The sequence below is a fragment of the Amblyraja radiata genome, chromosome 17, assembly GCF_010909765.2.
Source record: "Amblyraja radiata isolate CabotCenter1 chromosome 17, sAmbRad1.1.pri, whole genome shotgun sequence".
Lineage (NCBI taxonomy): Eukaryota > Metazoa > Chordata > Chondrichthyes > Rajiformes > Rajidae > Amblyraja > Amblyraja radiata.
Window position 1 is genome coordinate 10,161,771 of NC_045972.1, and position 26,267 is coordinate 10,188,037.

General features: G+C 40.7%; 1 protein-coding gene across 7 annotated transcripts in view; it reads left to right on the forward strand.

Moving 5' to 3' along the window:
- Nucleotides 1-9,758, forward strand: part of wwp2 (WW domain containing E3 ubiquitin protein ligase 2) — a 176,423-nt gene extending 166,665 nt beyond the window's left edge. For 5 of the 7 annotated variants that reach the window (XM_033035735.1, XM_033035736.1, XM_033035738.1 and 2 more), the window contains 3 exons: nt 2,372-2,468; nt 4,184-4,256; nt 9,287-9,386. In XM_033035735.1, coding sequence (XP_032891626.1) covers nt 2,372-2,468; nt 4,184-4,256; nt 9,287-9,386 — 270 coding nt within the window. Of the gene's footprint in view, nt 1-2,371; nt 2,469-4,183; nt 4,257-9,286 lie in introns of all 7 variants that reach the window. The other 2 variants (XM_033035734.1, XM_033035733.1) reach the window with 1 other exon arrangement.
- The last annotated feature ends 16,509 nt before the right edge of the window (nt 9,759-26,267 follow it).

Here is a 26,267-nt window from a genome sequence, read left to right on the forward strand (position 1 = left end):
TTGCACAATTTCCCAGGTCACAGGAGTAATGTTGAACAGTTTGTTTAGTGTTTTCTAATGTGCAGCCAAACTAAGCACTATCCAGAAAGAAAGATAAATGGATGTCATGCTTTATTTTTAAACTACACTCAGTCACCATATCAGTATTACTAACAGATTAAGCACTATGAAAACTGTATTTAAGCAAATTAAAGATGCCAGTGTGGATTTGTCAGGTGGAGGTCAAAATTGTTGTTTAATTACCATGCACAACATCGTCTAGTGGAATTTGAGTTTAGTCCTTTCCCATTCTGTTATTGATTTGCTTTGCCATTTGACCCCCGTATATACTAAAAACGGAATCACTACAGAAATCTTTTTTTTCCTGAGGGTTTAGTTTTAGTTTTAGAGATACAGAGCCGTAACAGGCCCTTTGACCCACCGAGTCTGCACATTAACACTATCCTAAACACACTAGGGACAATTTACATTTATACCGAGCCAATTAACCTACAAACCTGTACATCTTTGGAGTGTGGGAAGAAACTTGGAGAAAACTCACGGGGAGAACGTACAAACTCCGTACAGACAGCACCCGTAGTCAGGATTGAACCCGCATCTCTGTAAAGCAGAACAAAATGATATTACTCTTTTATAGCAATATTTCTTTATTTTTCTTTCGAACTTTGTCTCATAGCTCTGTAAATTTACCTGGGTATTTTCATAACCCCAGGATATTTCAACACTTCCTACCAAAGAACTACCTTTGGAATGCAGTAATGTAAGTGTTACTGCGTTATTCGTAAGGTTGGGAACATAATTCTGACTAGAACAGATTTTTAATCCACTTTGGTACAACTAAATTAAAATGAAAATCAACATTTAGGAATTGTGAAGGTACACAAAATTGCTGGGGAAACTCAGCGGGTGCAGCAGCATCTATAGAACGAAGGAAATAGGCGACGTTTCGGGCCGAAACCCTTCTTCAGAGGATTGTGAACTTATTTTTCTATTGCTGTTTAGTTAAAGGGAATTACTACTGAATACCATATCCTGACTTAAGACTGACCCTAATTTTACTATCCTAAATCAGATATTAACATTCAGCTACATAAACTCAGATTTATAATTAAGCTTGAAAATAAATTAAACTGCTGGAAATCTGAAATGAAAGGAGAATATGCTGGAAAAGCTCAGCAGGTTAGACAACCTTGGTTGAAAAATAAACAATTCTGATGTTAACGTTGTTTTTCCGCAGATGCTGCCTGACCTACGTTTTTTTTCAGCATTTTCTAATTTTGTTTGTAATTGGTTTTGATTTAAATAACATCATTATAATGACACACAAGTTAAAACATCAGCAAGTGGGGCTTCAACTGACCCCATCATCTGGTAAAGATAACAGATCTTTCATTCATTCTGGTCACCTAACTTGTGATGATAATAATACTTGCTATGTATAAGAAGGCAGGGTGGCAGTGTGAACTGTGAAGAGGATGCTATGAGAATGCAGGGTGAGTGGGCAGATGCAGTTTAATGTGGATAAATGTGAGGTTATCCACTTTGGTAGCAAAAACAGGAAGGCAGATTATTATCTAAAAGGTGTCAAGTTGGGAAAAGGGGAAGTACAACAGGATCTGGGGGTCCTTGTTCATCAGTCAATGAAAGTAAGCATGTAGGTACATCAGGCAGTGAAGAAAGCAAATGACACATTGGCCGTCATATCAAAGGGGAGTTGAGCATAGGAGCAAAGAGGTCCTTCTGCAGTTGTACAGGGCCCTAGTGAGACCACACCTGGGGTATTGTGTGCAGTTTTTGTCTCCCAATTTGAGGAAGGACATTCTTGCTATTGAGGGAGTGCAGCATAGATTCATCAGGTTAATTCCCGGGATGGCGGGACTGTCAGATGTTGATAGATTGGAGCGGCTGGGCTTGTATACTCTGGAATTTAGAAGGATGAGAGGGCATCTTATTGAAACATATAGGATTATTAAGGGTTTGGACACGCTAGAGGCAGGAAACGTGTTCCCGATGTTGGGGGAGTCCAGAACCAGGGGTCACAGTTTAAGAATAAGGGGTAACCCATTTACAATGGAGATGAGGAAAAACTTTTCACACAGAGAGTTGTGAGTCTGTGGAATTCTCTGCCTCAGAGGGCGGTGGAGGCCGTTTCTCTGGATACTTTCAAGAGAGAGCTAGACAGAGCTCTTAAAGATAGCCAATGGATATGGGGAGAAGGCTGGAACGGGGTACTGATTGGGGATGATGAGCCATGATCACATTGAATGGCGGTGCTGGGCCGAATGGCATACTCCTGCACCTATAGTCTATTGTCTAAGCCTTCATTGAATATGTGTGGTTACCAGCATCCTTTGTTTAACTCTGTTTTCAGGTTGTAAAAGAAATGGACAATGAGAAACGGATCAGATTATTGCAGTTTGTCACTGGCACATGTCGCCTGCCCGTTGGGGGCTTTGTAGAGTTAATAGGTAAGAAATTACATCAGAGAGCTTTTATTTCAAAGTTTTTAGTTTTACGATATGACTACATTTTTTAATTGCACATACCATTGTTCTCAATTAAGCCCCAATTAAGATTATAATCTTCAGATTTGTTATCGCAATTATTTTTTAATTAATACTTTTAATCCTCTCATTTCATTTGATACCTGATCCTCCAATGACCCGGGTTTGATTCTGGCCTCTGGTGATGTCTGAGTGGTGTTAATATGCCCTCCCTTTGACAATGTGGATTCCCCCAGTTGACCTGGTTTGCTCCCACATCTTATGGATAGAAACATAGAAAATAGGTGCAGGAGGAGGCCATTCGGCCCTTCGAGCCAGCGCCGCCATTCATTGTGATCATGGCTGATCGTCCCCAATCAATAACCCGTGCCTGCCTTCTCCCCATATCCCTTGATTCCACTAGCCCTTAGAGCTCTATCTAACTCTCTCTTCAATCCATCCAGTGATCCTCTGTGGCAGGGAATTCCACAAATTCACAACTCTCTGGGTTAAAATGTTTTTTCTCAACTCAGTCTCCCCTTTATTCTAAGACTGTGGCCCCTGGTCCTGGACCCGCTCAACATTGGGAAAATTTTTCCTGCATCTAGCTTGTCCAGTCCTTTTATAATTTTATATGTTTCTGTAAGTATCCCCTCATCCTTCTAAACTCCAGTGAATACAAGCCTAGTCTTTTCAATCTTTCCTCATATGACAGTCCCGCCATCCCAGGGATCAATCTCGTGAACCTACGCTGCACTGCCTCAATCACAAAGATGTCCTTCCTCAAATTAGGAGACCAAAACTGTACATACTATGCCAGATGTGATCTTACCAGAGCCCTATACAACTGTGCCAGTTGATGAGATAATTGGCCACTGAAAATTAGGTGAGGTGTGGATAGTAGGAGAATTGGCAGAGGTTATGGGATGTTAGTGAATGGGCATGTGAGACGGTATAGGTGACAGAGAAATAAGTAGAAAACGAGTTTGATCTAGAGTCGACATTCACTTAATGGGCTGAATGGTCATTTTCCAAATTGAAAGGCAAGCTGAAACATCAACTTAGACCAGTCAACTTCACCTTAAAAGTAGCTGCTAAATGAAGCACAGCCTGTTTAGAGGTCTCCCTGTAGGTCATCTCCATACAAACACCCCTTACTCTGGAAATTAACTGGACTCTGCCTCATGCACAATGATGAGGGTGAGGACAAGAACCTGACAGCATGGAAATTAAAGAGGCAACAGTTCATACCAACATTCTGCATGCAGATGATTCCCGGTACTGCCCTTAATATTTTTTTAAATTGCAATAAGATTTGTATTTATTTAATATTTGTGAAATTGTTTTCCATTGAATATTCAAATACAATTTAAGAATTTCAGGAATTTACCTTTAGTTCAGATCTCTTAAAGATAACGGAGTCAGGGGATATGGGGAGAAGGCAGGAACGGGGTACTGATTTGGCTTGATCAGCCATGATCACATTGAATGGTTCGAAGGGCCGAATGGCCTACTCCTGCACCTATTGTCTATTGTTCAGATTTCATGTGGCTTCAGATGTTCAAATTTGAATGATTGGAATTTAATGCCGTAATATTTAGTTAGGGAGTCAAACGGAGAGAATGGAATCCTAATAATTTGATGTTGAAATAAATTGAGATCATTTATATGACATTCATAAAATACAAATTTTACTTCAGGGAGCAATGGGCCACAAAAATTCTGCATCGATAAGGTTGGAAAAGATAGTTGGCTTCCAAGAAGTCACACTTGGTAAGTAACATTGAAAAGTTATTGAAACATAATTGTATGCATGAAAAGAATCTTTAATGATGTACATTCTGAAACATTTGCAGGTTTTTTTTTGGTCATCTGTAATATTCTGTCAATTAAATCCATGAGTGAACTGTGGATGGCGACGTTAATATCTGTCACTGTGACTGCCTTGGAATTACCTCCATCGACTGAATTGGTAGAGTCCTGACAGAGCAACTAGAATAGGTCTGTGTCAGGCGGCGAGTTTGCCATGATTGGAGTGGTAGAAGTAACTGCCACACAGTCTCTGTGGAAAGAAAACTGAGGACATTCCCATTATTTTGTATGATACTGCAGTCATGTTAAATAATAGAGACTTAGATCTAGAAACAAGAAACTGCAGATGCTGGTTTACCAAAGAAAGACACAAAATGCTGGAGCCGGGCAGCATCCGTGGAGATCTAAGCTGGGCAGCAACCCTGGAGAACACGGATGGGTAAAGTTTTGGGTCGGGGCCCTTCTTCAGGCTGATGGCAGGAGTGTGAGGAAAGAAAGCTCGAAGTGTGGAGGGGCAAGGCAAAGCATGGGAGACCATAGGTGAACACAGATGCAAAGTAGGAGGCCCAGGCCAGAAAGGTCAGTATGAGAATGAGAAGGGGAGTTAAAATGGTTAGCAATTGGGAGTTTCCCCGAGCCTTGGCGGACAGAATGCAAATGTTCAGCGAAATGGTCGGCAAAACCATTCTGCATGTATTCTGCAATCTGGTACTTTTCTTTTCGCACTTGTTATTTTTATGTGTGGCTTGATTGTACTCATGTCTAGTATGATTTGTCTGGATAGGAAGCAAACTAATTTTCTTCACTGTTGGAGCTCAATCTCCCAGTCCCACGACATTGTTGCACGAGTTCTTCGGGGCAATGTCTAAGATTCAAAATCCAATTATCTTGACCTGCTTCATCAATGATCTTTGAATAATAAGGTCAGAAGTGGAGATGTTCATTTCCATTCACAATTCCTCCACAAATGAAAAAGTATTTGTCTGCATGAGCAAGACCTAGTCAACTTTCTGGTGTTAGATAATAAGTGGCAAATAGCATTGATCCCACAAAAGTTCCAATCAATGGTCATCTCCAATGTGAGAGAGTCTAACCACCTCCGCTTCTTACTCAATTATAAATCCATTGTTGAGTTCCCCACTGGCAACATTCTTTTGAGCCACTATTGACCGGAAACTCAACTTGACCATCCACATGTTGTAGCTCCGTCAGCGTTTGAATTACCGTCTAATATTGCGAAGCCGTTCCACCATCTACTAGGCATAAACTATAGTGTAATGCAACACACCGACTTACAAGATTTTGTGTAGCTCCAAGAACACTCGAGCAGCTCAACCAGGATAAATCATTAGGCTTGATTAGCACCCCCTTTAAACATTCATTCCCTCAACCTCCAGCTCACAGTGAATGCAATTTGTACCGTATATAAGATGAAGCCTAGTTATTCACCTAGTCAATTCCAACAACACTCCCAAACCCGTCACCTCCAGCTCCAAGAGCAACAAAGGGTTTAGGTGCATGTGAACACCACAATCTGCATGTTCCCCATTAAAATTTCAATTTTCTTTTCTCAACGTTGCTGGGTTTAAATCCTGGACTTCCCTATCCAACAGGATTGCGGAAGTAACTTCGACTGATGGATTGCAACAGGTTCACCAATGTTTTAGCAGGTGGAAAGGAATTGAGGGAACATGACCCAATGTAGTTCAGCAAGCTGAGAGACTAAGAGGAATTTGATACAAGTTATGTTATGAGTGGCAGAGTTTTGGATGAGCTGAAATCTATGGAGAGTTGAGTATGGAAAACTAACTGTTGAGCATTGATCCAGTCTTGTGTGGAGGCAAGTGATGCAAGATGGGTTTCAGTAGGAGTTAGCCAATACTAACAGAAGGAAGTCGATAGTTCTTTTGATGGAAAAAAACCGGAATGGAAACCATAAGTTTAGCACAATAAAGTTGCAAACAGTCTGAGTGGGAATGATTATTTCCACTCTGTATCTCAGGAAATCTCAAGGGTAATTTTTGCACTTTGGCTTCTAGCCTAGTTATGAGCATTCAAAGCAGAGCACAGACTAAAAACAAACATTTCAGTCAATAAAAAAGGAGCTGTCAGAGAGTTCCAATGTTTTGGAATATATTTGGATGATTGCATTAGAATATAGGTTTGATTATTTCAGATGAATCTATTTTTGTGTAACACACCCTTGCATGCATTTGTTCTGTCTTGCTGTACAGCGGTTCGTTAAAGGGCGATGGAAGCTGGTCCGTAGAATATTTTCAAGGCAGATGTTGGTGGATACTTGATAAGCAATGGGCTGAAAGGTTATGTGTAGGAAAGAACTGCAGATGCTGGTTTAAATCAAAGGTCTGAAGTCTGAAGACGGGTCTCAACCCGAAAACGTCACCCATTTCTTCTCTCCAGAGATGCTGCCTGTCCCACTGAGTTACTGCAGCATTTTGTGTCTACTGGCTGAAAGGTTATTGCAAGTAGAGAGGAATGCTGATTTGAAGTTGCAGTCAGATTAGCCAGATGTGGTTTGAAGGGCTGAGTGGCCTTTTCTTGCTTGTCACTTGTATGTTTGTATACCATACCACTGCCATCAGAGATAAACCAACACAAGGGATGGGAATCCTTTACAGTGATCTGATCACTAACACAATTTTAAAATCCAAAGTCAGGGTAGTGAATCCTATGTTTGATCAAAGAGAGTTATAATTGGTGATTTTAACTTTAGGTATTACAATGTTTTGAAAGAATAAAAGCTGGAATCTTTGGTGCTGTGATTGTTCACCGCCCTCCAAATTTCCCTCAGTGTTTTTACTGGCTTCACCTCTAAAGTAGTTTTTATGTCCCCCGTTGGAAAGATAGTTGCAAGCTTTCAATTTATTCACCATATTGCCAAAAGAACTACTAATGTTAATGTAATAAAACTGTGAACTGTCAGAAGCAGTTTTATTTATTTCAAGTTAACACCCTCCAACACTTCACACATTTTTTAAAGTTAACAAATAAACACCTGCTATTCATCTCATAATCTTGAGTCCCTCTTTATTTTTAACTATTATTCTTCCAATTTCTGAAAATAATTGAATAGCTACCAATTGCATTTTTTCCCCCCCTTTTCTTCTGGCTTTTGCCAACTTGTATCTGAAAACAGCTGTCAAAATCTGTTTAGACAGGATAAGTGCTGGCTTCAAAGACATAACTTAATGTCCAGAATATAAAATTGCTTCAATTACAGTCTGTCTCAGAACTTTGAATGGCCAAAAATACCCAATTGTTAAAATCATCTCCAGGCAATCATCTAGGACCAAATCCTAGAAAGTCCAGGTCATCTTTTCTTCCCTATCCTTATGTTTTATTTGTTTGTGTGGTGGGTATAAATGGCAAGCCTGACAGCTTATTGCCCCCACATCCATAATTGCTCTTAAACTGAATGGTCATATGATGGTTTACGACAAACAGAAATGTCAGTCTAAAGATGTATATGTGCCAGATTTCCGTCCCTGATGCCTTATTTTGCAACACCTAGGTGGTTTCACACTTCCTAGCACTAGTTTTTATTACAGATTTATTCATTTAACTGAATTTAAATTACTCAGTTGCTGTGCTGGGACTTCAATTCATGTCTGTGGTTCAGTACTCCAAGCCACTGAGCTAATGTCCGGCATGGACAAGTTGAGTCAAATGACCCAACTTTATTCTTTATCCTTTATTCTTGCTATCTCAGTAATGGAATTGAAAAATATTTGATTTAATGGCCCAATTAAAAATAGAAGAATAACATATTCCGCCTGAGTAATCTACAACCTAATGGTACGAACATTAAATTTTCCAATTTCAGGTAATGCTTATCTGCTATGTGTTGTCCCCTTTTCCATAACCCCTTCTTCTCACTCCAGCCCTCCATCACCCATTACTGTCCTCCTCCCCCTCTAATTCTATCCACCTACTATCCACACATTTTACCCATCATTCTCGCCCCACCTCTTCCCCATCTGGTTCTGGTTCCATCTCCCTTCATATTGGTAGCTTATCACCCTCCTAGCTCACAAGATCATGAAAGTGGTTAATTGTCAAAGTACCCGCAACCGAACAATTTCTTACTTACTGCAGCTTTACAGGCCCATTAATGCAATAGAATACAATGAATGTACAATAATCCATAATACAATAAATTGATAAGCAGTTATACTAGGTAACCAGATCATGATAGAGCAAAGAAAACAAAGTATGTAGTGCAAACAAAGGCAAAAAACAAAGTAGATCATAATTGCTGAGATAGGGTTGTTGTTAGTGCTGTGCAGTGTTTGAGACTATGAAGCTTGTTGGGAAGAAGCTGTTCTTGAACCTGCAGTTCCTGGTTTTCCGGCTCCTGCACTTTCTTCCCAATGGTCGTGGCGAGATGAGAGTGTGGCCAGGCTGGTGTGGGTCTTTCATGATATTGGCTGCCATTTTGAGGCAGCATCTCCTGTACATCCATTCAATGGATCTTCAGGATCCATCTGTCTTCACCTTCACCCTCTCTCCCGCACCCTCCCCCCACACCCCTCTCCTCCCCCCACCCCTCACCTTTTATTTTGCCTGCATCTATGATATCTCTCCATTTACCTCTCTTCCAATTCTACCACTCCTGCTCCCCTACCCGACCATTTGTCCAGCATCCTTCATCCCTCCTCAGTCCACATATCAGCTCCTGCCCTTAACTTACTCTTCCACCTCTCCTTGGTTATCTTCCTTCCCCATTCTGTCGGAACATGGACAATTCCTTTCCTCCCCACAGGTGCTGATCAATCCGATTAGTTACTTTAGCAGGTTGTTGCTCCAAATTTCAGCTTCTGCAGTCTCTTGTGTCTCCATCTTGTTTGAAATAGGGAATTGCAGTTTGAAATAGGACATTAATTACTTACAAATAATTACAATTATTTTAAAATAATTAAGATATAAAGTATGATTGAAATAAGTGATTGTTGTTGTGATATTTTTTGCAGCTTCAATCGCCTGGACCTCCCCCCTTACAAAAGTTATGAGCAACTAAAGGAGAAGTTAATGTTTGCCATTGAAGAAACAGAAGGCTTTGGTCAAGAATAATAGGTTCATTCAGCTGCAGGGAAGAAACATCGAATAAGGAAACCTTATTAAACATTCAGAAGACAGTGGCTACTATGAAGAACTTCTAGCTTAAGTTTGCTTCCATATGTCCCTTTAATTCATCTCTGTATAATATATTCTGTTTGTTTTTAGGATTTAACTGGTTAATTAATAATAATATAACATTATTTTCATGACTGAGATACATGTTCCTTTCTCTGAATCCGTCATAGGTTTATTTTAAATGAACTGCTACTGACTTATTACCCATTACACTTTCGACACTTAGTGTCACTTAGCGACAAAGCTCGATACGATAAAACTTTATTTATCCCAGGAGAGAAATTAATTTGCCAACAGTCATAGAAAACACAAAATACATGAAACATGAAATTAAAGTGAGAAGTGAAAAGGCTTTTAGGATGTGCAAAGATTGAGGAGGTGCTAGGGGGAGGGGAGTCAGTCTCAGTCTACCCCACGACAGAAGGGGGAGGAGTTGTAAAGTTTGATAGCCACAGGGAAGAAGAATCTCCTGTAGCGTTCAGGTTCTTCCACCCATGTAGAAATGGGAAACCAGTTGCTGGTTTACAAGAAAAGATACAAAGAGAAGAAGGTACCCTGACCCGAAATGTCAATCTGAAGAAGAGTCCTGACCCGAAACATCAATCTGATGAAGAGTCACGATCTGAAATGTCACCTTGCCATATTCTTTAGAGATTCTGCCTGATCTGCCTGAGTTACTCCTGAGCACTGTGTCTTTTTTTTCTCTTCCACTCATCTCTGGTTCTGGCAAACCATTCAAGGTTTCCCAAGCTTTGTTTCATGTATTTCAGAGAATTTCCACAATCCCGCACAATGCTGTCCTTCATTTTCACTTCAGGTATCCATCTTTAGCTGTTCTCGTGTGGAATCACCTTCCACCTGAAGCACATGGCTCATCCATTTCCAGTGCTCTTGATGTTTATGGTGCTTATTTCGTCTTGACTGCACAGTAGAATCTGGTCTCAGTTTGGGATTGTTTTGGGCCAAGAGATACAGAGGCAGGCTGTATAAAGTGAAGTCTGGGCATGTGAAGTTCTGCTATTCCTCAGCGTTCTGGTAGAGAAGTGTCGATAGATCTCAGGTTCTGTCTGGGTGTTATAGTTTGATGTTCTTCCGACTACATGTAAGCTCCTGAAGGTATTCTTGACTTGATTTTGTTCTTGATGTCTTGGCCTGTTCCGCCATCCTGACTGATGGCACTGTTCAAGTGTGTGAATGTTTCAGCATTAGAGGTAACTTGATTTTATGTCAATACTGATGATGGTGAATCAAGATGAAAGGTTATAATATCTGTTACTCAGTTAATTTTTGGTGTGATTTGTTGGATGAATATTGAGTAATTGCTTTGTTCTTTCATGTGTTAATGGGTGTGTGAGATGATTTTGTAGGGTGTCTATCTGTCTCTTGGGGTATCTTCTGTCGTACACCATGTTTCCCACAAGCAAAATTGAAGAGAATTGCAGACGTCATTCCCTTGATATGCTGTAGTTTTGTCTTCAAAGCAGATCAACGATTCGTGTAAAGTTGGCTTAGATACATTTGATATTGATTGTACAACGAAGGATTCCTTATTCTCGCAGAGTATTCCATGGTCTAATCCTATGAATGATGTTAGAGGTTTTCCCAATGTCTGTGAAATGTATGTAGAGAGGCTGGTCCCATTCTCTGCATTGTTCTATTACATCTTGTACATAAAGATCTGGGCTGTGCTGCCATCTCTTTCCAAAGATGCTTTTCTGGGAATGCGACCAGCTGCTTCTGATGTGCTGGACTGGGATCTTGCACATTACTTGCTTGGCACAGATGGAAGTGTAAGATCATGTCAGTTGATGCCAATATTAAATTCTTCTTTCTTTGAGTATCTTCACTTTAATCCCATTGTTCCACTTATCTGGTACCTTTTCCCTTTTCCAGACTGATGTTTAAATAGAGAGATCAGTATAGATCATGCTTACTCAGGATTTATTTTGAACAATTCTGTCATTATCTTTATCTGGAGCGTTCCCATTTTTAAGAATGCATTCTCACAAGATGGCCTTGTTTATTGCAGAAGAGTGTATTTGTTAATGTATGCTGTTTGCCACTGTTAGAGCATTGTTACTTTATAGATGGTTTCTTGTTGGATACACAAGCTGACCTGCCATAGCAAGGCACAGGCACGAGAAATGACTTTTTATCTCTTTTAGTTGGTATAATATATATTGTTGCAATAATATTGTAATTATGTTTTCATTCTAAGCAAGAACGAGTCCATAGAGACCAATTGGATAATGTCCACATTATAAAAAGGAATTTGAAACTAACCAGGATATACAGAAATATAATTTACCTCAAAATGAATGTAAAGCATTTCTTGAGAAGAGATAATAATTGCAATTGTGATTTTTCTAAAGGTTTTAGTCATGTTGTAAATATTTTGTTAACGTATGTTTAACTGAGACAATACTCAAAATAAATTACAGGTTTGCAGTTTGCTTTGATGTTAAAAGATGAATCATGGAAACCAGCAGCAAATATTATATTTCTGACACAGTGCTTAGAAATGTTGTTTTATGACATACTAAAGTATGCTAACAATACTAAAGCATACTAAGGCATACTAAAGCATACTAAGCATACTAACAATATCCAACATTGTTGCCTTTTAAAATATAAATATATATATTTCAAATTTTATTGTAGCAGTAGCATGTAGAACTCAATAGACATTTTCTCTTAACATTCAACTAATTGATTCAAATGCTTTATCACTTTTATTTTCAGTAATGTGTTGTGATCCTTTTGTTAGAGGTGACGATTAATTTAATAAACCTCATCATAACATTATCAGGCAATCAAATTTTGAATTAGTGGCTTTTCAAAATTGTACTTTATTGGAAATAGTAAATACAGTGGCAAAACAAAATTACTGAGATCAATTTAAGACAAATCATATTTTATTAAAGCCCTTGCTGTTTAGTCTTCATTTCTAATTGTATGTCGAGTGATGGCTGCAACATCAAAAGGTAACTCTGAGTAAACTTTATTCCTGATTTCTGCAAACTTACTGTGTTTTATGAATATATTTTAAAAAAATTAGCCAATAAATGACTGGCTTAGTTTTACCTTTTGGCTCAGCTCTGCTAGGTTGTTAACTTTGCACTCTGTAGTAAAGAAATATTCAGTATTTTAATTAAATCTATTGTATAATCAAAGAATGCAGAACAAAATCTCTTGTAAACGACTATTTTTTTCAAAATAGAGAAACTATTGTGTAAAATGTGTATATTTGTTTTCCTGGAATAATAGCAAAGATCATAAGTTTTATGGAAGTTTTAAATAAATGTAATTGTTGATGTATGTTCCAAATATGTGATGAATGTTTTGTGCTTTTGTAGCTATGCAAAGTGTGGTGCAAGCGTTGCTATGCTGACACTGTACATTAGTTAATTTCTGACTTTCAGGAGGCAATGATTTCTGATAAAAGGTTCACACAATATTCTAAGCTTGTGAATTTCTGTTGTGAATTATGTTTGAAATTTTAAACCAAATGTAATACCGCTGATTATTTTTGAGTCAAAATGAATTGATCATTGATAAATAATTCAAGCTTTTTAAAAATATAAATAATTGTTGATTTGGAAGATAAATAAAAGTAAAATAAATTTTAGAGGATGAATTGCAGTTTAGTGTAATAAAAATGAAGATTTTAACATTGCATCCAGAAAATATGTTTTATTTTATTTTATGGTATCCATGCAAAGTGTCAATGACTCCGCGTCACCTCGCTCAGTATAATAAAATGGTTTACATTCTGGTTAATATAAATCTTATAATTCTCACTGCTGTTCTCATTCTGTAATCATTTTTTTCTCATTCATCTTTCCCAGTTTCAGACTCGATTAAAATTAGCTAGTTTTCAATGTTACTTTAGATAAGGCACTGGAAAGATACTACCAATTCTGTGTAACACAAAGTTTTCCAAATGCATTGGAAGGATATGGAAACTAAAATCAGTCTTCCCTTCTAGACAAACACAATGAGGAACGAGCCCCTATACTACACTTGTTGCTCACACACCTGACTCCATACTGCTGAAGCTGGAACTCTATTCCAATTCCCGTCAAGATATTACCAGGCAGATGAAGGTAAAGATTCAAGGATATATTCAAAGCCTCTTCAAAGCAATGGATAATCCCCATGTACTCCTGAAAATCTCTGGAGAAGAAGCATTCAGGATACTATTGAGAAACCTGGGTCTATGCTTTGAGGACAAATGGTACTGGTGAAAGAGCCACAATATTTCACAAACTACTCACCTGTCCACGTCATCAGGCATCTCCTGCCCAACCTGTGGAAGAGTGGGTTCCACATTGGCCTCTTGAGCACCTCAGAACCCACAAAGCCAAAGATGAAGCAAGTCATCCTTGAACCTCAACTGCTATAGAACAATGACATTTTTCATGTCACTATCTTGTCCTTACATTTGTATGCTGTATTTTCTGTAACTATGCAATCATTTACAAAAGAAGCAATATAGGATACAGTTCCTGTGGTATGGTGGGGAACTTTGTGATACCTATCTTTCAAAGTAGATTGAACAAGTTCAGGGTTCAGCGTAATTTAGGAAAGGGAATTATATTTTTAATCAAAGATGAAGGAAAGTATCTCATACGGAAAACATAAAGATGGCACCTCCTCCATCCTCATCTACTGTATCCGTTGTTCAAGATGTGGACTCTTGTACAATGGCGAGACCAAACGCAGACTGGGCGATCGTTTCGCGGAACACCTTCGCTCATCCCGTGTGAACCAATCTGATCTACCGGTTTTTAATTTAATTCTCCTTCCCATTCCAACACAGACCTTTCTGTCCTCGATCTCCTCCATTGTCCAGTGAGGCTAAATGCAAATTGGAGGTACTGCATCTTACATTTCGCTTGGGTAGCTTTCAGCCCGGTGGTATGAATATTGATTTCTCTCACTTCACGTAGCCCCAGCATTCCCTCTCTCTCTATCCCTCACTCACCCACCCAAGTCGCACTAGCTTCTCATTTTCACCTTACAAACGACTTACAATGGCCTGTTTCCTTTATCATCATTCCTTTTTTTTGCATATCTTTCATTCATTGTTCTTTATCTCTCCACATTACCGTCTATATCTCTCTTTTCCCTTATCCCTAACCAGTCTGAAAAAGGTTCTCGACCTGAAACGTCAAACATTCCTTCTCACCAGATATGCTGCCTGTCGCGCTGAGTTACTCCAGCTTTTTGTGTCTATCTTTGGTTCATACCAATATCTGCAGTTCTTTCTTACATAAAGATGGGGCACTGGTTTTAAGCAGTGGTGTAGCTTGACTTACTGTATTAAATCCTTTAGTTTAGAGATATAATGTGGAAACAGCCCCTTCGGCCCATCGAGTCTGTGCCAACCAGCTATAACCCATACACTAGTTTTATCCTATGTACTAGAGACAATTTACAGAAGTCAGTTAACCTACAAACCTGCATGTCTTTGGAATGTGGGAGGAAACCAGAACTCCTGGAACAAACCCATGTGATCACAGGGAGAACGTAGACAGCACTGGTGGTCAAGATCGAACCGGGGTCTCTGGCGCCGTAAGGCAGCGTCTCTGCCACTGCGCTACTGTACCGCTCTTTGATAAGTAGCAAACCCAATGAGGAGTAAAGAGGGTCTAACATTATTGGACTTTCAAAATGCCTTCCATCCAACACTGCAGAACAGACTTGCAATAAGATTTTAAGTAATGTAGAATCTAGGGAATGAGGTTGAGGGACAAAGGGACCATGGATTACAAATTCACTATTAGTTTAGAGATACGGCACGGAATCAGGCCCTTCGGCCCACCAGCGATTCCTCCTCATTAGCACTATCTTACACACACTTGAGACAGTGTGCAATTTTAGCAAACCAATTAATCTACAAACCTGAACGTCTTTGGAGTGTGGGAGCAAACTGAAGCTCCCGGGTAACACCCAAGCAGGCCACGGGGAGAACGTACAATCTACATACAGATAACACCTATAATCAGGATCGAACCCAGGTCTCTGGCGCTGCAAGGCAACAACTCGACTGCAATGCCGCCGTGCCGCATATTATTGGAAGTAGCAATGCAGTTTAAACTGGATTAATTATTAGAAAAACAGAGATGGAAGGAAGAGATGTTTATAAAAGTTAACGTTTATAAAACATTGTTTCGCCACACTTGGAATACTATGCGCAAATCTGGTCTCTATTATAAGCATGCTATTACATCTTTGGATGGTGCAAAACATATTTGAAATATACCAGAGCCAAGAGGTTATCAGAAAGAAGCGAAGAGCTGTTTTTTTAATGTAATTAACCTCTGGGTAACACAATGGGTACTTCTTAAGACAAAAACTGTGAAGGGGTTTGCCAAAGTAGACATGGAGAAGATATTCCCATGTTGGGAAGTCTAAAGCCAAAGATTATATAAATAGGAAAACTAATAAAATCAGCAAATAACTCTGGAGGAATATCATTAACCAAACAGAATGTGCTACTTACTGTACATCGTGCCACATGGCGTATCAAGGCAAATTGACCAGATGGAATTTGAAGGATACTACATGAAGGCTTGAGGGAAGAAAGGAATATGTTGATTGAATGAGGTAAAGTGGGATGGATGAGGATTCGGAAGTGGGACTGAGACCCCAATGATTTTGACACGCTTTTAATTTTATCTGCCACCTATTTTTAGTTCTTTCAAGTTTAAATATCTGTGGGAGTCAACAAGAAACCATTACATCTCGGCATTTAGAATCGCTGCCATTTTCATTACCGAACAATTAATGCTCTTAATTTTAGATCTTTGTTTCTGTCATTCCTTTCAATGGACTCATTATTCCATTAATTCCAGTAGAAGAAGAAATTCAGCAATAACATGGAAGGGGTTTCTCTGCAGCCACCTTGGTTTCTTTACTTTATACATTGCATAATTTCATGTGGTCCCACATATACTGTAAGCCAGTTGTAAGCGTGTTCCTTTCTATCACATTCCTGGGGTATGCTGTGCTGGTCCTCCCAAGTAAAACATAAATAAGATAATCTTACTGACAACTCACATGTCCACAGTTTTGAATATCTCACATTTTTCGTGGTTGGCTTATTTTGACTAACTCGTTCATATATTTTTTAAATCAGCTTTTCTACCCTGGAGTTCAAAATGCTTCTATTTTGGTTGGCTGGTAGCTGTGCTGCAGAAAGAACAGAAGGCTTCTGTATTGTGGCTTGAGAATCACACCCTAGGGTGTGTTCTCAGTTGCAAGAACATGTCATGTTCCATCAATCATTGAGTAATGGTGATGCAGTTCCACATAGTTACCAACCGAGATTGAACCAGGGTGTAGGAAATTATAAGGTGGCAAGTGAACCATGAGGTAATGGAGAGAAATATCTTTCGTGCAACTAATCTGATTCATTCTGATCACCAAATTCCTCTATGGGTAGGGTTTCAAAATTAAAAATTAGTAAATCAAATATCTCAATAGTAAGTTTTCCTATTTTTTGAAATCTGATTCATTTTCAATGTTACAATTAAAATCCTTAAAAGGTACAGTTTTGAACTTCAAATATCAGTCATTCTTTTAGTTTGTTCTTTAATTTGGGTTATTTTTTTCTAATCTCGTTAGACTTGCAAGTGTAAATATTTATGGAATATTATTTCAATTAAACAGTAGGTATTGACTCATTCACTAAATATTTTGTATCATATGTATCGATTGTGGCATGTGTAAGGAACGGGCAGGAGGAGGAATACAGGAACTTGACCAGTTCCTTTTGTGCCTGGAGTGAAGAGAACTGTCTCATCCTGAACACAACTAAGACTAAAGAGATGGTGGTTAACTTTGGCAGGTCCAAGCTCCCCCTTCAACCGGTCAACGCTGCAGGGGCTGACATTGAGGTGGTGCAGACATATAAATACCTTGGAGTGCACCTCGATAACAAACTGGACTGGTCTGTCAACTCTGACTCCCTCTACAAAAAAGGCCAGAGCAGACTCTTTTTCCTCAGAAGGCTCAAATCCTTCAATGTGTGTAATGAGATGCTGCACATGTTTTACAACACTGTGGTTGCAAGTGTTATTTTCTACGCTGTTGTCTGCTGGGGCAACAGCATTAGTGCAAAAAACAACAAGAAGCTGGTCAAACTGGTTAAACGAGCTAGCTCAGTGCTGGAGGGGAGAGTAGACTCTGGGATGGATGTGCTTGAGAGGCGTATGAGGCACAAGGTGCAGGTCATCCTGAAAAACCCCGGGCATCCCCTCCATGTAATTCTGGAGAGTCAAAAGAGCACTCGGAACAACAACCGGCTCCTCTCCCTGCCCTGTAGAACGGAGCGGTTCAGGAGATCCTTCACCCCTGCAGCCATTAGATTTTATAATTCGGACCGCTAGGCTGTAGGGGGATGCATTTTGCAATTTTTTATTTTTAATTGTTAATTATTGGTCTTTTTAAGTATTTATTGCTCTCAGGTAGTGTCCACATTGTATTCTATGTATTTTTTGTCTTCGTTCGTTTTGAATCTGTGGGTTTGTTGGTTGGGGGCTTCTGGACATCTGAATTTCCCTGAGGGGATCAATAAAGTATTTATTATTATTATTATTGTTATTATTGTAGTAGAGGCAGAAAGCTGGAGAAGAGGTGGGGATGCATGCTTTAAACCAGCATCTGCAGTTCCTTCCTACACAAGTGATGGGTGGATATAGGCGAGGGGGGTTTGATTTGCACATGGGTGGAGTAAGGTTAACTGAATCTCTCGCTTGCTAACCATTTAATCTCCCTTTCCATTCCCATACTGACCATTCTATCCTGGCACTCCTACATTACCAGAGTGAGGCAACACACAAACTGGGGGATCAGCATCTCATATTCCACTTGGGTAGTTTACCACCCAATAGTGTGTAGAAAGGAACTGCAGATGCTGGTTTAAATTGAAGATACCCAACAGTATGGTCATTGAATTTACCAATTTTAGGTAATCTCTAACAACCCTCCTCCCTTTTCTCCCCCACCCGTCCCCTAAGGCCCAACTGGACCCCCTCCTATTTCTCCCTTCCCCCCCTCTACATTCCTTCCCCTGGCTGCACAATCCACAACTCTTCAATCCTTTTGTGAGGGATAAGATGATTAAACCACCATCATTGTGAGGGGCCGAGTGATTGTAGTCATTGTGAGGGGCCGAGTGATTGTAGTCACCGACCTTGTGATGGGCCGAGAGTTGGAATCACCAACCTTGTGATTCGAACAAACAGTCAGACCATCAGAGCTGTTGATAACATTGTAGAATAACAAGATGAGGTAAGGAATGTAGCTGACAACACAGAAGCTATTCTTTAGGTCAAAGGCAATTAAGTAGGTTAGGGCAACAGCTACTGAGCATGCTTAATAAAATAAATGAATATTAACTTTACGCCCCTCATGACAAAGAACCTAATTTAAATGTACATGCGATGTATGATGTGGGAGGAGAGGGAATGATTGATGACGCACGGAGGGGAGGGTTGGAAGATTGTGAACCTCGGTACCCTGATTGGAAGGGGTCAGAAGGGGAGGCGTCCGATCAATAAAGACTATACTGAATTGTATAAAAATAAACGTTTTTCCTTTGCTCGGTGTGTCTCAACTTGGAGAGGCACCCGATTCTGCAGACTCGCAAATAAAGCATTTCTTGTTTCCATGATTTAGTCTCTGAGTAGTGATTGTGAGCACAAACCATATATCTCACACTTTTGTCTCACACCTTCTGTTTTCCCATCTCTGGCCTTTGTCCAACCACCTGCCATGCTTTATCCTGCCCTGCCTCTCTTCCAGCTTTCTTTACCCAGTCCCCAGGGCCGGATTTACGTATAAGCAACACAAGCTTCAGCTTAGGGCCTCGAGATCTAGGGGGGCCTCGGCAGGACCGGATTTACCTATAGGCTTCATAGGCCGAAGCCTACGGCCTCAAAATCAAGGGGGCTTTCGGCCAAGGTGTTTTTTTCCCCAGAGTAAAAAAAATCACGAGAAAAAAAAAATTGGAGCTCTATCAGCGTATCCACTTTGACGGAAATTACCCGAAATTCTGGTTCCGACCCGCTGGATGTTTTGGGGAAAAAAATTGCGACCATCTGCACCTGCGCAGTTGGGGGAAGCCGGTGACATGGTAGTGACGCAAACTAAACTGTCTCTCCGCGTGTGCGCAGTGGGCCCGGGCGGGTTCAGATCTCCATTTGCACTCCACACAATCACCTCGATGCCTTGTGTCTACCAAAGATCCTAGGTGTCTACTCCAGGTAAGTAGTGGAATATTGCGTTGCAGGAGCGCCCGGTTCTCTGGGCCGGGGGGGAGGCGGGGGCGGGGGCGGCTGCTGTGTCTGCGTGGGAGGGAGAGAAGGAGGGAGGGAGAGAGAGGGGGGGATGAGACAGAGGGGGGAGAGATAGAGGGGAAGGGGGGAAGAGAGAGATGGGGAGGGAGGGAGGGGGAAGGTGGAGGGGAAGAGGGAAAGGGGGATTATCTTTAGTGAGATTGCAAAATTAAGGTAGGTTTTAGAGCAATTATATTTTCTCCTCCATATGAATAATATCAAACAATTTGAACTGCTTTCTTTTTCTTGATAACAATACTGAAAAATATGTATTCTATAGTTTGCGACTTTCATTTTGCATCATATTTTTAATGTGCACACTAACACAGTCGAACAGTAACAGGCAATCAAATCAACACACAAAACATTTTCTAAAAAAAGGTTTTATTTATTACAAAAACTTACAGTATTTTATTTGTAGTGTTTGCAAACTCCTTTATAACATTTTACATAACATTTTACAGTACAACTTGATTATTAAAACAAGGGCAGCTTCAATTCTTGATTAAAAATAATGTGTACAACAATGACCCAAATCATCCCATTCCAACCACACATTACTCTTGACTCAAACAAAATTATTTCTGAAGTATTGGTCATAAATTTGGTGCAAAAATGCTCCAAAATAAGGCTCAGAATGCACCAGAGAGCATCTAAAACCCCAGAGCTTCCAGGGCGTTTATGCGGGCCCTGGACCCCGACCGCAAGGGTCTATGAGCCTCGCGCTTGTGATATGCACTGCGTGCACTTATTTCACATAACATTTTTGTAATTCTACCATGCCACCCCCCTTTTTGAAAAGCTTCGTATGGGGTGTATAATATTTTTGACACTGTCATAGGCCTTTCTTACATATGCTGTCTTCTTCTTCTTATCGAGTCCACACACAAGATTAGAAGTTGTTCAGCCAGAGCTGAACACACTTCTCGGCATCTGCACAATGGTGTCTGTCTTGCGCTTCTTGTGCTTCTTGTGCGTGGTGGTGGAAAGATTGGTTGAAACAGGGCCGCGACGTGAACGCTCTTTCCTTGGCCCCACATATGCTGTCACAACGCACTGTAGTCTCTAAACAACACTTCAGTAATTTTTTTCCTTGCCCTCAATTTCCGAATAATAGTGTTTTAAGCCGATAACTTAACATTAGCACTGGCAATAAATAAAAAGTGCAGCTTTCCAGCCCTTATCTCATTAGCCACGCCCGGCTGCACATCGGTGTCAATCTGGTGGACTCTTCCATCTTCCTCTCGTCGTGGGGGTGGGGGATTGGGAGGGGCCTCACAAGTGGAATAGCCTAGGGGCTCTCTTGATCTAAATCCAGCCCTGTCCGTCCCCCTACAATTAATCTGAAGAAGGATCCCGAACCAAAACGTCACCTAGCCATGTTCCACAGGGTTGTTGCCTGACCCGCTGACATTCTCCAGCACTTTGTCTTTTTTTGTAAACCAGCATCAGCAGTTCCTTGTTTCTGTATTCTCATTTGTCTGTTCACTTTGTAACAAATTCTCCAGTTTGAGATAACTTGCTCTTTCTGTTAAGACCAGTTACTTTTGCCTGCCTTCGCAATCTTTCTTTCAATGTGTACTCTGACCAGACCAGACCGGACCAGCACTCCACACTTTGCAACATTAGCAACACTTTATACAGACAAATGAGCCTATCTGATCCTCAGGGGCCTCATTACTTCACCCTACCAAAGAAATTTTGTAGGGGGTGTAAAATGAGGGTAGAAGCAATAGGTAGCAAGGTGAAAAGTAAAAGTGGCAGGCCGGAAAATCCAGGGCAAAAATCAAAAAGGGCCACTTTTCAACAAAATTGTATAAGGGGTAAGAGTGTTGTAAAAACAAGCCTGAAGGCTTTGTGTCTCAATGCAAGGAGCATTCGTAATAAGGTGGATGAGTTGAATGTGCAGATAGCTATTAATGACTATGATATAGTTGGGATCATGGAGACATGGCTCCAGGGTGACCAAGGCTGGGAGCTGAACATCCAGGGATATTCAATATTCAGGAGGGATAGAGAGAAAGGAAAAGGAGGTGGGGTAGCGTTGCTGATTAGAGAGGAGATTAACGCAATGGTAAAGGAAGGACATTAGTTTGCAGGATGTGGAATCGGTATGGGTAGAGCTGCGAAACACTAAGGGGCAGAAAACGCTGGTGGGTGTTGTGTACAGGCCACCTAACAGTAGTAGTGAAGTTGGAGATGGTATCAAACAGGAAATTAGAAATGCGTGCGACAAAGGCAAAACCGTTATAATGGGTGACTTCAATCTACATATAGATTGGGTGAATCAAATTGGCAGGGGTGCTGAGGAAGAGGATTTTTTTGGAATGTATGCGGGATAGTTATCTAAATCAACATGTAGAGGAACCAACGAGAGAGCAGGCTATTTTAGACTGGGTATTGAGTAATGAGGAAGGGTTAGTTAGCAGTCTTGTTGTACGTGCCCCCTTGTACGGGCAAGAGTGACCATAATATGGTTGAGTTCTTCATTAGGATGGAGAGTGACATTGTTAATTCAGAAACAATGGTTCTGAACTTAAAGAAAGGTAACTGAGGGTATGAGACGTGAATTGGCCAAGATTGACTGGCAATTAATTCTAAAAGGGTTGACGGTGGATATGCAATGGAAGACATTTAAAGACTGCATGGATGAACTACAAAAATTGTTCATCCCAGTTTGGCAAAAGGATAAATCAGGGAAGGTAGTGCATCCGTGGATAACAAGGGAAATCAGGGATAGTATCAAAGCGAAGGATGATGCGTACAAATTAGCCAGAAAAAGCAGCATGCCGGAGGACTGGGAGAAATTCAGAGACCAGCAGAGGAGGACAAAGGGCTTAATTAGGAAAGGAAAAATAGATTATGAAAGAAAACTGGCAGGGAACATAAAAACTGACTGCAAAAGTTTTTATAGATATGTGAAAAGAAAGAGATTAGTTAAAACAAATGTAGGTCCCTTGCAGTCAGAAACAGGTGAGTTGATCATGGGGTACAAGGATATGGCGGACCAATTGAATAACTACTTTGGTTCCGTCTTCACTAAGGAAGACATAAATAATCTGCCGGAAATAGCAGGGGATCGCGGGTCAAAGGAGTTGGAGGAATTGAGTGAAATCCAGGTTAGCCGGGAAGTGGTGTTGGGTAAATTAAATGGATTAAAGGCCGATAAATCCCCAGGGCCAGATAGGCTGCATCCCAGAGTACTTAAGGAAGTAGCTCCAGAAATAGTGGATGCATTAGTAATAATCTTTCAAAACTCTTTAGATTCTGGAGTAGTTCCTGAGGATTGGCGGGTAGCAAACGTAACCCCACTTTTTAAGAAGGGAGGGAGAGAGAAAACGGGGAATTACAGACCAGTTAGTCTAACATCGGTAGTGGGGAAACTGCTAGAGTCAGTTATTAAAGATGGGATAGCAGCACATTTGGAAAGTGGTGAAATCATTGGACAAAGTCAGCATGGATTTACAAAAGGTAAATCATGTCTGACGAATCTTATAGAATTTTTCGAGGATGTAACTAGTAGCGTGGATAGGGGAGAACCAGTGGATGTGGTGTATCTGGACTTCCAGAAGGCTTTCGACAAGGTCCCACATAAGAGATTAGTTTACAAACTTAAAGCACACGGCATTGGGGGTTCAGTATTGATGTGGATAGAGAACTGGCTGGCAAACAGGAAGCAAAGAGTAGGAGTAAACGGGTCCTTTTCACAATGGCAGGCAGTGACTAGTGGGGTACCGCAAGGCTCACTGCTGGGACCCCAGCTATTTACAATATATATTAATGATCTGGATGAGGGAATTGAAGGCAATATCTCCGTTTGCGGATGACACTAAGCTGGGGGGCAGTGTTAGCTGTGAGGAGGATGCTAGGAGACTGCAAGGTGTCTTGGATAGGCTGGGTGAGTGGGCAAATGTTTGGCAGATGCAGTATAATGTGGATAAATGTGAGGTTCTCCATTTTGGTGGCAAAAACAGGAAAGCAAACTATTATCTAAATGGTGGCCGACTAGGAAAAGGGGAGATGCAGCGAGACCTGGGTGTCATGGTACACCAGTCATTGAAAGTGGGCATGCAGGTGCAGCAGGCAGTGAAGAAAGCGAATGGTATGTTAGCTTTCATAGCAAAAGGATTTGAGTATAGGAGCAGGGACGTTCTACTGCAGTTGTACAGGGTCTTGGTGAGACCACACCTGGAGTATTGCGTACAGTTTTGGTCTCCAAATCTGAGGAAGGACATTATTGCCATAGAGGGAGTGCAGAGAAGGTTCACCAGACTGATTCCTGGGATGTCAGGACTATCTTATGAAGAAAGACTGGATAGACTTGGTTTATACTCTCTAGAATTTAGGAGATTGAGAGGGGATCTTATAGAAACTTACAAAATTCTTAAGGGGTTGGACAGGCTAGATGCAGGAAGATTGCTCCCGATGTTGGGGAAGTCCAGGACAAGGGGTCACAGCTTAAGGATAAGGGGGAAATCCTTTAAAACCGAGATGAGAAGAACTTTTTTCACACAGAGAGTGGTGAATCTCTGGAACTCCCTGCCACAGAGGGTAGTCGAGGCCAGTTCGTTGGCTATATTTAAGAGGGAGTTAGATGTGGCCCTTGTGGCTAAGGGGATCAGAGGGTATGGAGAGAAGGCAGGTACGGGATACTGAGTTGGATGATCAGCCATGATCATATTGAATGGCGGTGCAGGCTCGAAGGGCCGAGTGGCCTACTCCTGCACCTAATTTCTATGTTTCTAAATACGCTCACTTTCTCCAATTTCCCTCTCCGACCTTTTTGGCTACCTACACTAATTTGGTTCTCTCCATTCTTGTGAAGGATATCAGACCAAAAATGTTAACTGCTTCTCTTACCACAGTGGTTATTTGATTGGACTAGTTTTTCCAGCATTCTCTGTTTTTATTTCAGATTTCCAATGTCTGCAGTTTTTTTAGGACTCTTATTCTCGGCATATCACTAGCATTACACATTGGATAAAATAATGATTTGTTACAATCGGTTTGCATTCTATCTTTATCTAATCCCATGAATGGAGTTGTGGAGTCATACAGCAAGGAGACAAGTCCTTTCACCCAAATCACCCGTGCCAAGCAATCCCAGCCCCATTTGCCAGCATTTGGCCGATATCCCTCTAACCATTGCTGTCCAAGTGGAAATTCCTCTCTAAATGTTTTTAAACTTTGTTATTGTACCTGCCTCAACTATTTCCTCTGGCAACTAATTCCATACACCCACCATCCTCTCAGTTTAAAAGTTGTCCCTTAGATTCCTATTAATTTTTTCCTCTCTCACCTTAACCCTTGTCCACTAGTTCTTGATTTCCCAGCCCTGGAGAAAGACTCTGCATGATGTTACACACCTGTAAGATCACTCTTCAGCCTTCTGCCTTGCAAGGAATAAAATCCTAGCCTGCCCAACCTTTTCCTGCAGTTCAGGCTTTGAGTCCTGGCAGCATCCTTGTAAATATTCCCTGCACTCTGTCCAGCATAATGGACAGATTAGCCAACCTTTGCTACGGCAGAGTGACCAAAATTGAAAACAATACCACAAGTGTGACCTTGTCAGGGAATTTCTTTACTCAGTTCCCTGACTGTTGAAGGCCAATGTGCCAAAACAAAGATTGGCTTTATTTAAGAAAATAACTGCTGAGTTATGCAATTAGGAAGTGAAGGTTTAGATTGTTATTTCATGGATTATATCCCAAGAGTTGCAGGAGCTCATTCTTCTGCCTCTTTAATAATCCACAATTGCTTCTTCCGCTTGAAAAAATGTTCAACTAGTGATTTACAACAATATTCCCAACATGTGGTCTCTTCTGCTGATCTTCCGAGGAGGCTAATATTCTGCCATTTTAAGGGTGTATTTTAGACTTGGCCATTGGTGGGGCAGATAACCATGGGACCTGCCTGATCTTCACACGGTAAAGTCAACACAATTTAAAGTATGAATTCTTTAAAGTGAGGAATCAGCATCATTCTTAATTCTTTTGTCAGGTTCTGGAAATCAAATTTCTCCATAGAAGTACAAATGATGCCATGTATCTAATTATTAGAACCAATTAACACTGCACATTGATTTATTGTAGATTCTCTCTTTCCATCAAATATTGAAGGCTGATGATGCTTCTCAACACTTTAACAGCTGTTAAGTGTTACTGATGAGGTCTGAAGAGGCCAGAGCTATCTATTGGTCTGAATAAGAGACTGTACCACATGTACCACTTCACGGTGGAATTAATCTTGTCCCAGCAGCATCTAGGATTTACATCATCAGTTCATTTAGGAGCATTATCAAATAACGTGTCAGAAGCCACTTGGGTGGATATTAACACATGCCAAAGTTAAGTGGTGGGTTTCATTGAGAGGTTTAGGGAGGGGTGGAAGTTTGGAGGGCTCAGTCACATCAGGATATTGCGATCACTGGAGGACAGAGAGATACATGAATGTGCAGGAAGCCAGAATTGGA